This window comes from Pelecanus crispus, chromosome 8 (assembly GCF_030463565.1).
Source record: "Pelecanus crispus isolate bPelCri1 chromosome 8, bPelCri1.pri, whole genome shotgun sequence".
In the NCBI taxonomy this organism is placed as follows: domain Eukaryota; kingdom Metazoa; phylum Chordata; class Aves; order Pelecaniformes; family Pelecanidae; genus Pelecanus; species Pelecanus crispus.
The window spans coordinates 19,618,040-19,630,908 of record NC_134650.1 but is presented as its reverse complement, the minus strand read 5'-3'; the positions used below and the strand labels follow the sequence as shown (position 1 = coordinate 19,630,908).

The 12,869-nt window shown below is 50.7% G+C and overlaps 1 protein-coding gene across 1 annotated transcript in view; it reads right to left on the bottom strand.

Annotated features, from left to right (window-relative positions):
• The window catches only part of FGF18 (fibroblast growth factor 18), a 75,190-nt gene extending 73,872 nt beyond the window's left edge, over nucleotides 1-1,318 (bottom strand). The window contains 2 exon segments of the mRNA XM_075715479.1: nucleotides 1,102-1,263; nucleotides 1,265-1,318. Coding sequence (XP_075571594.1) covers nucleotides 1,102-1,263; nucleotides 1,265-1,318 — 216 coding nt within the window.
• Between the last annotated feature and the right edge of the window lie 11,551 nt (nucleotides 1,319-12,869).

Here is a 12,869-nt window from a genome sequence, read left to right as displayed (position 1 = left end):
CAGCTAAAATCCCCATCCCAGGGAGGTGCGTGGCCCCAGGGCTCTTGGGGGGCAGCGTTCGCCCCGGCACCCCCAGCCGCCGTCCTCATCCCGTGGGCGCCTGGGCTGCACAGCCTCGCCGCTCAGGGTGTTCCTCCAACGGCTTCATTCCTGCCGAGGCAGGATCAAAGGCAGGATCTGACTTGGACGGCTTTCTACTGAATAATGGGGAGGGAGCACGCAGCCTCCTTCTCCTGGCTATGGAAACTCGTGTTTTTCAAAGTATCAGTTTTTGGGAGTAAGTTCCCTAGGAGAGGGGAAAAGGAAAAAAAAAAAAAAAAAAAAAAAGGAGGAAAAAAAAAAAGGAGGGCAAGCAGGAGAGCGCCTGCTCTTCCAAGGCAAGTGCATCAATCAACATTGTGCAAGGAGGAGAGTCCAGCACTCCCTCTCACATCATTAGCCAGGCTAATGCACTCCAGAGGATCCCGCTACGGCAGGCTACCGGCGCACCCGGCTGCGCCCCAGCCCGCACCGGGCGGCTGAGCGCCCGCAGCGGCCGCGCCGGCGGTGCCTCAGCACAAGCGGTCATCGAAAAGGAGCTCAGCGAGAGGGGCAGCCCCTTTCCAGGGCCAGTGACACTCCAGCATCTGGCGTGCGGATCAGTTTAATACGGCTATAAAAACTAGAGGGGAAAAAAGTGAAAGCCCTAGCCAAAACTGCCTGGCACTCCGAGGTCAGCACGCCGCCTTTGTTTCTATTTTACAACCAAAAGCGAAAGAGGACAGAAAAGACACGTACCTGTACCTGAAAGCACAGCAGCAGGAAATGTAAACATCTGGAGAGGAGAAAAAAAAAAAAGCAACAAAAGATCAAATGATGCGGTAAAATGGTTAAAGTTGATTTTTTTTTTTTTTTTTGCTTTGTTTTTGTTTGCAATTTTTTTAAGGGTGCAGAGCGACGCTCTGCTTATAAAAAGGCTCGGGTCCCGATTACCACCTGATTGCAAGGAAAATGCAACCGGAGCCTCCAAAATGAAAGTTTAGAAAAAAATAAAAACAATTTAAAAAATTAAAAAAAAAAAAAAACAATAAAAAATATTTTAAAATATGCCATAATCCTTACAGGCAAGTGCAGGCTGAGAGCAGTGAATACATCGCTGGGCGAGGAGAGGGGGGAGGTGAGTGGCTTCACGCTAGCGGAGTGCAGTCCCCCACCGCCGCCCTGACATGGGAGCGATCCGGCAGCCGGGCTCCGCTCCGCGCCGCTCCGCGCCGCTCCGCGCCGCCGAGAAGTTGTGGTACCGCCCGCTTTGCCTCCTCCGAGTGACTCGCTTAGGCATCAGCTCTCCTCTCCCCCTGTCTCTCCTCCTCCTCCTCCTCTCCCTCTCTCTCTCCGCCTTTGGGGGGGATGAAGGTGCTTATTGTCAGTAACTTCCGATCATCAGCAAGTGCCCCCCCGCCGCCCCCCCGGGCCAGCCCTGCGAGGCGGATAAAGCCTCTCCGCGGCCCCCCGCCCGCCCGCCCGCCGCCGCCGCCGCCGCGCCCCGCTCCGCGCCCCGCCGCTCCGCGCGGGCGGCATGGCGATGCGCGGGGCGCGGAGCGGGAGGCGGGACCCGCCCGGGCGGCCCCCGCGGGGCTGGCACCGCCTGCGCGGACGGAGGGGGCACCGCCTGCGCGGACGGAGGGGGCACCGCCTGCGCGGACGGAGGGGGCACCGCCTGCGCAGCCCGGCCGCCAGGGCAGGGGCGGCGAGCAAAGTCTTTTTTTAAAAAAATAAGCGGGGGGGGGCGGGGGGCAGGAAGCGAGAGGGGCTGCGGCGGGGCCGCGCCGCTCTGGCCCCCTCCCCGGCCCGACGGAGCGGGCAGTGCCGCCGCTCGCCCCAAACGCGAGGGGAACCCCCCCCCCCCCCCGGGCGGCCGCGCTGCCGCCCCGCTCCGCGCCCCCGACACAGGCGTCGGCCGCGGGCGCTCCCGCAGCGCGCCTGGCCGAGGCGGGGGGCGGCGGGGGCCCGGCCCGCTGCACCCTTACCTCCGAGCGGGCAGGAGCGTGTCCCGTCCGCGGCGAGCCCCGGGCGGGCGGCAGCGGAGCCCCGCCGCGGCCCCCCGCGGGCCGGGGCACCCGCCCCCGCCGGCCCCCGGCCCCGCCGCCGCTCGGGCAGGGCAGCGCCGCGCCCGCCCGGCTCCATGAGCCCGGCACGGCTCCCACGGCGGGATATTTACACCGGGGTCAGGTTGTCGGGGTTTGCCCGGCGCTTCCCCGGCCGCCGGCCGCCGCCGCCCGCCCGCTTCGGCACGCTTCGCCTGCCCCCTAGCGGCCGCGCCGCGCCGCGCCGCGCCGCGCCCGCCGCCCCGCTCCTGCAGCTCGGGGTGAAACCGAAGGGGCTTCCCCCTCCTCGGGTCTTTTTTTTTAGGTGAAGAAAAAAATTCACACGCTGAGAGCGTGCGGTAACTCTTTCCCCGTCTCTGAAACCTCGTTTATAGCAGACAAAATGCCAGGAACCGTTAACCTCCACGCATAGTCTAACTCTCCGAAGAGAGCCTAACGTCAGTTAACACCTTATTAAGTGAGAACATAACCGTAGCTCATAACTCTGAGCTTTCCAAATTCTCCACTCGAATAACAGCGCACATCAGCGCAGAGCGTTTGGCCCTGCTGCTCCCGCATCCGTGGGGACTGAAGCGCTCGCTCGCTCCCCCCGTGTTCTCAGCCACAAATCAAGCAGCATCTTTAATCCCCGGAGGTCATCACTGGGGACCCTTCAAACACCAAATCACGGTGATTTTCAGCCCGTAGTTTCAGGCCCAAGAGGCACAGAAAACATTAAGAAGTTTGAAAGCAGTTACCAAAGCAAGTTCTTACAAAACTTCCAGTAATAATACATGTATATGATATAGCTAATGGACTTTACGCTTCTGGTCTTATGGATCCAGAAATTTAAAAAAAAAAAAAAAATCCAAACTGCTGTCCATTACTGATGCCACCGACATCAGTGGCACCACGCATCCCCATCACAGTGGTCCCATGGTACCTTGCCACAGCTGAAGGCTGTTTCCAAGGATGGCCAAGACCATCAGAGCCACTCTCCCAAGCCCTGCAAGTTGAGCTCACTGAGATGTCCACGCAGAAACAGGACAAACAGAATTTGGGGACTCACAGGATGAGAGCATTTAGCCTAGATGTGAAAATATTCAATATATTCCTAATCATCACCAGTGACTCTTTTCCTCGAAGCAGTTTGGGTGGGGAGGAACCCAGCCTACACCACCTTGTGCCGTTGGGTGCTGCTCAGTCACCCACAGGAAAGGAACCCCACAGCGTGGGGTCAAGCCCAGCCCTTCCACATGCATCAGCCCATCACCCTGCTAAGTCCCAATATCTGCCTCCCAAGGACACCCTGCATGATGCACATGGCAGTTCTGCAAAGCCAGAAGGCAATAATTCCTCCCTAACACTCGCAGCAGCTTGTAGTCATCTGCGATCATGAGCTTTGATTCCTCCTCTTGGCTTTCCTGACCACCAAAACTCAGAGCAATCAAAAAATGAATCTGAACTGTCTCAAAAACAGCCCCAGGGCAGGAGTCAGGCCCCAACGGTTTCTTTGGCCCTCCTTAGGTAATTTTTTTCCCTTTAACTCTTCTTTAGGCACAAATGCAATGCTGTAAAATCGATCTGCCATAAATCAGATGCCGAGGCGAAAGATGGTAGAGGTTGGCTGTGGGAAGCCTGCATGGCCCCTCTGCCCAGCAGAGCTCCGGAAAAGGCTGCCAAGCCTCCTGCAGATGGCCAGCGCACCGCAGACCGCACCAGACCAAGGATGTCACCTTCAGCTGAAATGAGATTTCTCCTGCTCCACCAGCCCATGTCACCTTTCTCTCTTCCCAACCCCAGCGTTATCCTTGAGGAGGCAGGATCCATGCAGAAAACGGGAAACTGAAACTTGGTCCCCATCCTTGCCGTGATGGTGCCAAGCTGCTGCACTATGACCATTAAGCCCTAGATTCATCCTGCCAAGCCTCAGAGCTCAACCTTTCATACAGGTGACATTTTGTGCCAGTTGAAAGCATCACATTTTCCTCCTTCCAGGAGAAGAGAAAACACTCAGCAACTGTAATACGGAAGTCAGGATTTCTTGGTGAGGTTTTCAAACCCAAAGCATCCCACGCATGGCCTGCCCCCCTCTCCAACACAACCAGAGCCTTCAGTGAGCGCATCAGCTGCTTTATGTTGCCAACACATGGGCTCACCTTGAGGACCTCAGGGTCTTTAAGTAGGACAATATTTTACACCTGTACACCCCAGTGATGCAAACGGTATCTAAAGGGAAGTTCATGTTTTTGTAGAAAAGGGTGCCTTCGTAAGACCAGTCCGATATAGAAATGCCATTGGCGATACACTGGGGAAGGGATGAAAGTCCCTACAGCGGCCGCAAGCACCCATCCCACCACTTTGCGGCTCTGCATTGCAGCAGCCCCATCACTCACCTCTGAGAAAAGGCTCCTTAGACAGCAACTGATAGTGTTGCCCAACACCTGAGCCAGCCCAGAGCTGCTGCACCTGGATGGAAGCAGCACAGCTAGCAAAGTAATTGGTAAAGCTGCCACTAACATTTATAATCCCAGTTCCCCCGAGAGCAGGGAAAATTACAGCAGCTACAGCAGAGCTGCAAGCTACACATGGAAAAACTCATCACAGGTGATACTGGCCCCGCCCATGCCAACATGCCATGTGCCAGCAGCATGGCTGCCTCCCACCACCACACACAACTGGGGCATTGGCTGCCAAAGGGACTGGATCCACACAGAGCAAAAGGCACCTGGACACCTCAAACAGCAAGAGCTGCCAGGGCAACACCCAGGGGGTTGTTTTCAAGAGGGCACATTGGATTTTTCTCTTTTCAACTATGAAAACATTTCATTTGCAATCACCACGAGTTCTTTATTTAAACTAGATCCGTGTTTTGTGCCTCAGTAGTCTGATAAACCCCTTTAATCTTTAAAATCCCAATAGTTACCTGGAGAATAATACCAATATTAAGTGAGTCTCAGGCTACCAGCCTTGAAGAACACAGTTGAGCACAGAAAATAGATGAGGCAGCTCACATGTATCTGTGACAAAATAGAAATATCACTTAGCTGCATGTTGTTATGAATATATGTGTGTATATCTATAATATGAAGAGCTCTGCACCCATGCCTATTGCTTCACTGCTGAAGGCTGCTATTTGATCTGATTCCCAACACAAACCCAGTCAGTAGAGTGAACACCCACTAGAAAATGAACACCTTTATTTTAAGCTCTTTATTTTTCATACGGCATACTCATGGTGCAAAGGGCAGCACAGCATGTTCCCAAGACCTTGATGTTCACGACATTTTATTAAGCAAGACACGGGCCAGGTAGAGTCTCTGCGCTGCAGGACGCTCCCTGGGATCTCCCAGGGTTACTGCCTTTCACTCACCCATGCAAATGCCTGAATTAAGACTATGTCCTACAGTGCCTCGGTGGCTTATTGGATCAGTGACTGCTCTTCAGCAGCTCAAATCAAAGTCTGAGCAGCATGACCTTTTGCTTGTAGGGCTGTGAAGGTGCCCCCAGTAAAATGAGTTTCCCTTGCCCTGCTCCAGTGGTCCATATCACCCAACGAGCAGACATTTCACAGAGCATGAAACCCATTCAATGGAGCCAAGGACTTAACAGCATGCTTGAGTGGAAAACCTTCCCACCCACTGGACGCCCCTTTGGAATGTGAATGAGAAGCCGGCAGTAAAGGATGGTGCAGGATCCAGCCCCACTGCACCTGGCACGCCATGCCACCATGGCCCTTTCTCCTTTAGATCCAAGATTTAAAGGAAAAAGAAAAAAACATGGACTGATGTTTTACAAAGACCAAGTTCAGCTCTACATCTTAGCCCTGCCGCTGGTGAGTGAACCTGTGCACTGTTTGCTCCTGTCATCTTCTGCATCTCCAGCCTTGGGTCATTTCAATAAGCAGTTCTTACTGAAAATCAACCTGAAGAATATTTCTAAATTTTAAAGCCTCAGTAAAAGGAAAGACAACTTCTAGAAGGGCTGTGGTGCATATTCTGTCTTTATCCAGTTTACACACAAAAAAGCAACTTCATCCCATGGTAAGAATGGCTTTTAGAAACACTTCTGCCACATAGCCTGGACAGGCAGGCAGGGAGGGGATGCTTTGCAGTTACTGCCATTTGACAGAAAAGCTGCCTCAAAACCACCCTGAACTGATAGCTAGGAGGACAGGACTTAAGCCTTAGCACCATGACATTCAGCCACAACCTTGCAGAAGGAACACAGTGAAGAGCAAACAGGTCAGGACTCTGATTCAGCCAGCCACAAAGCACTGGGCTAGAGTCCCAGTTCAAAGCACTGGAAGCACAAAGCACAGAGCCATATATATATTAGCATGAAAATTCTACAAGCAATTTGCAAGTCATCGGTGTGGTAGGTGGCAGCATGGCCAACAGCCCTGCTGATACTCACATATAGGAGGAGAAAGGGAAAAGCATAGAAAAGGTTAACAAGCAAAGCTGCAATTTCTAAATGAAAATGCATCCCCTGAGACAGAGCCCTGCAAGAAACTGCACAGAAAAGGTGCTTAGAGTGGGGCAGGTCAGGGCAGCCAGGAGCAGCAGAGGTGGACCGCTTTGTTCACTTTCTGTAGCCCTCTTCAGCCCTTAACACTGCTAACGCACCCTGCGATGCTTCCCCCGTGTTGTACAGGTAGCAGCAGAAAGCAGCGGCTCTGTAGTCCTGCATCAGCATGGTTTGAACACCAGCAGAGCATGCGATGATTTGGTGTTTAGCAATTTTGGTGCTTTGCACCTATGGTTGGTCCCCAGCGCCTTACTTCACTGCAGACTGTCAAACAGCAGCTGCAAGGCTGGAAAGCTGCTGGGTGCTTGAGCTCAGTGCCTGAAGCTCCCAGATTTCACTGCATACCAAAAGGCATAGGGAAGGCTCACTTATCAGTCAACTCCAGATGGAATTTAGGTTTTAGCACGCTGAAGTTGCTCCCTGGACATAAACAAACCATGTGTGGAGGAACAAAAGCAACCCAAACCATACATCGTCAGCTTTTACACTGGGATTTCACCGAGCCCCGAGACAGATGAAGAGCCAGGGAGATCAACACAGACCCAATGTGTGTCTGCAATCGCTCTGCTGGTTGCCTAGGCTTTGAAAATGCATGGAGGCATAGGAAATGAACTGAAACACCGAACAAAGGCATAAATACAGTGAAAGCAGAAATGCTGAATTCCCACACCAAGCATTTGAAACACTAAATCAGAACATGTGTAACAGCTTTCCTTCACTACACTAAAAAAAGAACGCAAAATAGTGCTTTTGCTGCTGGGTGCCTTATGCTCACCAAGTTTTTAGCTTGTAATCATTGAGCTGTGCTTTATAAGCCCCACAAATCAGATGCCAACCTGCAACACATGAACTGCACCATGCCATGCCAGCCAGTGGGGATGGCATCAGCAATTAGACACATTAATCCTGCAAATACAGAAGCATCAATCCCACATGGTGACCCAGGACCTCAGTGGGTTACGGTCTTAGTCAAGACACCTGAAGACTGGCACTATTGAGATGCAAGTGTGGCATGACCCCACCTTTTTAGCATGAAGTATTTGCTATTTAATAGCTGCTGGGAAGCCCAGCTGGAAAGAGGTGAAGGTGTCTATCTGGAGCCCGGATAAAGACAACACATCCATCATTCAGCATTAAGGAGAGAATAGTTGTGAGGAATGATCTGAAGTCCCTTAACAGTGAGCAAGAGCTTACACAGATGTATCAGCACAGCTCTGCTGGAGTTTTCCCTGTCATGACCAGGGAGGCCTCTTTTGGCTACCAGGAACTCCCACCTTGGAGAATGAAGACTGAAAAAGTACATAATGCATGCCAAATATAAACAAACATAAAATAACAGAATAATGGAATAATATAAGAAATACAAATAATAGGATATCAAGCATCGCAGCTTTCATTCTGTAGCATTAATAAGAGGAACAACAAACTGGGACAGCCTTCCTCAGACTGGGAGAGAGCTGGGGCAGGGCAGAGCCCTGAGTCCATGGAGGATAGAGGTAGCCAGGAAATCCCAAAAGCTGCCACCAGCCAGCCCAGCACTGCAGACAGGCCATCCCAGCTCCAGAGGGAGCACGGGTGCTCCCAAGACTTTCTGCAGACAACGGCCCTTCCTGGACTTCTTGGGAACAGAGGCAAGAGCAGCATCTCTCCCAGTTCTAGACCATATGCATGTCTCATGACCCCATGCAAGGGGAGAACCCAGCATGCTACAACCCTTACTCTGATGTGTATCATTACTTTGTAAGAAAAAAACCTAACAAAGCCTCTTATTCAGCAGCCAAGGTTTCAGGGTTTGCAAAAGTTTTTCTCCATTGAAACACCTCCTGAATTTCAATGGGATTTGGGAACTGAAACCTCAGATTCCTCTGAAAGCTCCACCACAATCACAGAATCATGAATGCTTTGGGTTGGAAGGGACCTTTAGAGGTCACCTAGCCCAACCCCCTGCAGTGAGCAGGGACAGCTTTAACTAGATCAGGTTGCTCAGAGCCCCATCCAACCTGACCTTGAAGGTTTCCAGGGATGGGGCCTCCACTACCTCTCTGGGCAACCTGTTCCAGTGCTTCACCACCCTCATGGTAAAAAATTTCTTATATCCAGTCTAAATCTATCCTTCTTTAGTTTAAATCCATTATTCCTTGTCCTGTCACAACAGACCTTGCTACAAAGATTCTCCCCATCTTTCCTGTAGGCCCCCTTTAAGTACTGAAAGGGCACAATAAGGTCTCCCTGCAGCCTTCTCTTCTCCAGGCTGAACAACTCCAACTCTCTCAGTCTGTCCTTGTAGGAGAGGTGCTCCAGCCCTCGGATCATTTTTGTGGCCCTCTTCTGGACCCGCTCCAACGGGTCCATGTCCGTCTTGTGCTGAGGGCCCCAGAGCTGGAGCCATTAAACAAATCTCAGTGCTTTATCAGCAGAGGAATGAGGAAAACTAAATCACTGAAAATGATGGACATCTCAAGCTAAGGAGACCAGTGGACTAGTTCAATACGCTGTTCTTCTGGGTAGCGCACCTCTGGTGCCCTGGGCCCCTCAACCGGTGCATGCCCCCAGCATGGCTACCCCTGCTCTGGTGTCCTGCCTGCCCTGCACAGGGAGGATGCCCACAGGCTGTCCTTGGTCCCACCACTGAGGAGCACTGCAGCTCCCCTCTGAAAGCATGTGGGAGCTGTTTGAATGCTTCTGAAGAGACACAAGGACAAACCTCTGCAAACAACCCTACACAAACCGGTGGGAAATTTCACTTCCCATCCTTTGCACTGCATAAAATCCTAGGGCTTGCCTTCTTGGATTTATATTCCTCCATGGTTTCATTTTTCCCTAAAAAAAAAAATCACAAGCTGTTAAGCTTCAAAACTTAATATTTCCTTAACTTGGAGCTTTTCAGCTCGACAGCTCTTAAACATAAGCCTCCTTGACTGAAGTCTCCTGAATTAAGCTGTCTCCAGCAAGTCACCATCTCAACCCCCAGCTGCAGAGCTTCCTTCTCTCTGGGATGACCAATCCCTTCCCACACCACCATTGTGGTCTCCTGCCCACTGCCCCTGCACTGCTCCGGGTGCTATCTCACAGGCAGGACCTCACATGGAGGCTGCGTGACCACACGTCCCCACAGCTGGCACATGCCACCCCAGGGCAGTTCAGGGTTGATGCGCACACAGCTGCGGGCACTGAACAACTGGTACATCCTGGACCTCTCAAGACCTCATGTCACTGTCCTCAGTGACAGCACAGCTGAATGAGGAGCTTGGAGCAACTCAAGGTGGGCCTTGAGAGAGACACAGGACAGCTCTTTTTGAAAACAACAATGAAAAAAGTATGTTTCCACTAATCCTTCTGAAGAGGAGCTGTAGGCCACACCTCACTTCAGAGCAAGAACTCAAATACAACAGATGGGTGGGTCATCTTTGCTGTTTACGCAAAAATACATCCAAACATGGTCTTTTTTTGGAAAATCAATGTCACAGGTCAAAGAGGTACCTCTGCAAGTCCCATTCTCCTCAGGCATGCACAAGCATCTTGCAGCCCTACAAGCAGGCAAGGCTGAATGCTCCATCCACTTGGAAATACAGCAGCAGGACAGGCCTGGGTTTTTATCATCAGCATTCTTCACCATGAGTGAAATGAGGGCACCAGCCTCTGATGTGCTCTCAGGGACACTTTGCCAAGCAACACAGAAGGGGGAATGGATTCACGCAGGAGCACCACATTTGCAATGGTGTTCAAGACTGAGAGTGCAAGATTGACCAGGGAAAGACAACAGCAGAGGGTAGAAAAGACTGGTGGAGAGCAAGGATCAGAAGAGAGAGAGGAGAAGCCCAAGGAGCAACAAGGAGAAGGCTGTGGCAAGCTGTAGAACTGGGAATGAGTTGGAAGGGACTATCCAGAACCATAAAGCTATGGTTCAAGCTATGGGAACAAGCAGAAGCATCTCTCCTAGTTTGAGACCTAAAAAAAGAAGCCAAGATCCCCCAATCTCCCTGTCCTTCTGTGCTCTCTGGAGATCACAAGGGCCAGGTCCCCTTTATTATGGTGATCCCATGGTATGTTATTGCCCTTAGCTATGGGGGAGCCTGGGGGGGGTGGGATGTGTGTGTGTGTCACTTAGTTAAAACCTATTTCCATGTGGAAAATTTGAAGGAAATGTTTAAAAGTATGGGAAAAAGAGTTAAGGGTCAGGTAAAAACGTCCTAAAGCCCACAGGTGGCCTTATTACCAAATTGAAAGCTTCACCTATTAGCTGTAGTTGTCCACTGTTCTGTGTCCACACACATGTATTTACATACAGGGAACAGCTAAAGCAGCAGGTACTTTGGGAAGCAACACTCAAAGCAATGCTGTTATAACATATACTGCCTCAATATAGCATCATCTGTGTCACTAGAAGCTTCTCATCAAGAACATTCTTGGGAAAATACCACAATTACAAGCTTTGGGACAAATGTAAGGAGTAATGGGAAAAGTTACATGAACCAGGCACAGATGCCTTCAACTCTCCCTGCAGTTATTTCTCATTAAAAAAAAAAATCAATTAAAAAACCTCAGGCTTCATTTGAAAATAGCTTTGAAAATTTATATCCTCATTCAAGAGGAACTTATTTTCTCTTTAATACCAGATAAGTCAACAGAATTGGATGGCACTTGGCAGGCTTAGGACCCCAGCAATTAGTTGAAGGATCTTGAGTAAGACTGCAGGATCCTTCTATCAAAAAAAGTTAAAAAAAAGACTGATTCTAGTACTAGCATAAACCAAACACTAAGTCTAAGATGAACCAGGCACATCAATTCTGTTTTGAGTGGCCTAATTACACTCCCTCCTTTTGCCATTTGCTCTTCAAGTATGCTGATATCCATTCCCTTGGGTGGACAAGTCTCTGAGCAGCAGCACATCACTGCCTGCATAGCCACCTCTGGAAGTGGCAGGCACTGTTAGAGGTCCCCTGCTGAGCATCCCACTGAGTGTCTCCATTTTTCCCATTCTCACTTTTGACCCTCAACCACCTTTTTCTCTTTCTTTGATTCCTTGCCCTTTCTTGTTTTGTTTTCTCCCAGGATCCTTTTCCTGTAAAGGCTCTTCTGGCTTGGTTAGGGAGAGCTGACAGAAGTGGTAGAAGGGGAGAAGAAAGAGTTTCTGAAGAAAGTAAGGAGCAGAGCGAAAGTCATCCCCATACAGCTGACCACAGGCCATGCGTGCATACAATTAGAAGAGTCCAGTGGTCTCCATGGCATGCTTATCATCTTAATTAACATTTAATATATTTGATTGGTTTATTTGGTCCAAATTAAGCATGGCTTAATTTTGGGGGATAAGCAGTTGGGCATCAATGGCAGCTAGCCATCATCTCCTGGCAAGGGGTGACCCTCCTTTCGGCTCAGGGATTCGGGGAATACTCAAACCCAGAAGCAAACTCAAGTGTGCTGTGGGGGAAGTCAGTCCTGGTGCCATGTGGATGGGGCTCAGACACATCCCAGTGTGAGGGTTTATTTGGTCCAAATTAAGCACAGCTTAAAATCCACTCACATAAGAGACAACCCAACAGACAGCAACTGAAGAGCTGATCCAACACAACACAGAATTGCTCCCAGAAGTGTAAATGCAGGTAAAAAAAAACAACCAGTGAGGAGAGAGCAGGGGATTCCCTGTGCTGTCTGCAAAAGTAAGGACTAGTCAGGCCCTTTCAGACACACCTCAAAGTCCTGTATCGCCTCTCCCGTGCCCAATCACACAAGCTCAGCTCTCTTCATTCAGATTACAAGCACCAGGACTCAGACAAAGCAACCCTTAAATACGAGATCACAAAACCTCCAAACCTCACTCAACACAACCAAATGCATTTACTGCTGCTTGCCAGGACCTACAGGCCCATTAGACAAGGCCAGGGAACAAAGGTGCTCCATCTAACACAGCTCCAAACCACCCAATTCGTTTGCACCTTTTTCTATGACATTTCATAAGTAGGATCCAGTCTTTAATTTCCCTTTGGGAAAACAGCAAGAGGAGTAAGGATCTATGTGCTTGTTCCACAGGGAAGGAGGGAAGGAATAGTTGGGAGACTTTGGCTGCTAGTCAGTAATAGCACATTGGAAGGAGACATGGCATAGCTTGGGGTATCTGGGTAAGATTTCTAGAGAAGGAGAGGACAGAGAGCATGTTCCAGCATGAACTTAGCCCCTGAGGGACTGTCTGGGTGGCAAGAAGCCCAGAACCGCCACCCATCCTGGCCCTGTTTTCCATTACTTCAGCCCACACACACTCCCTTCCACCCTCCTGCCAGC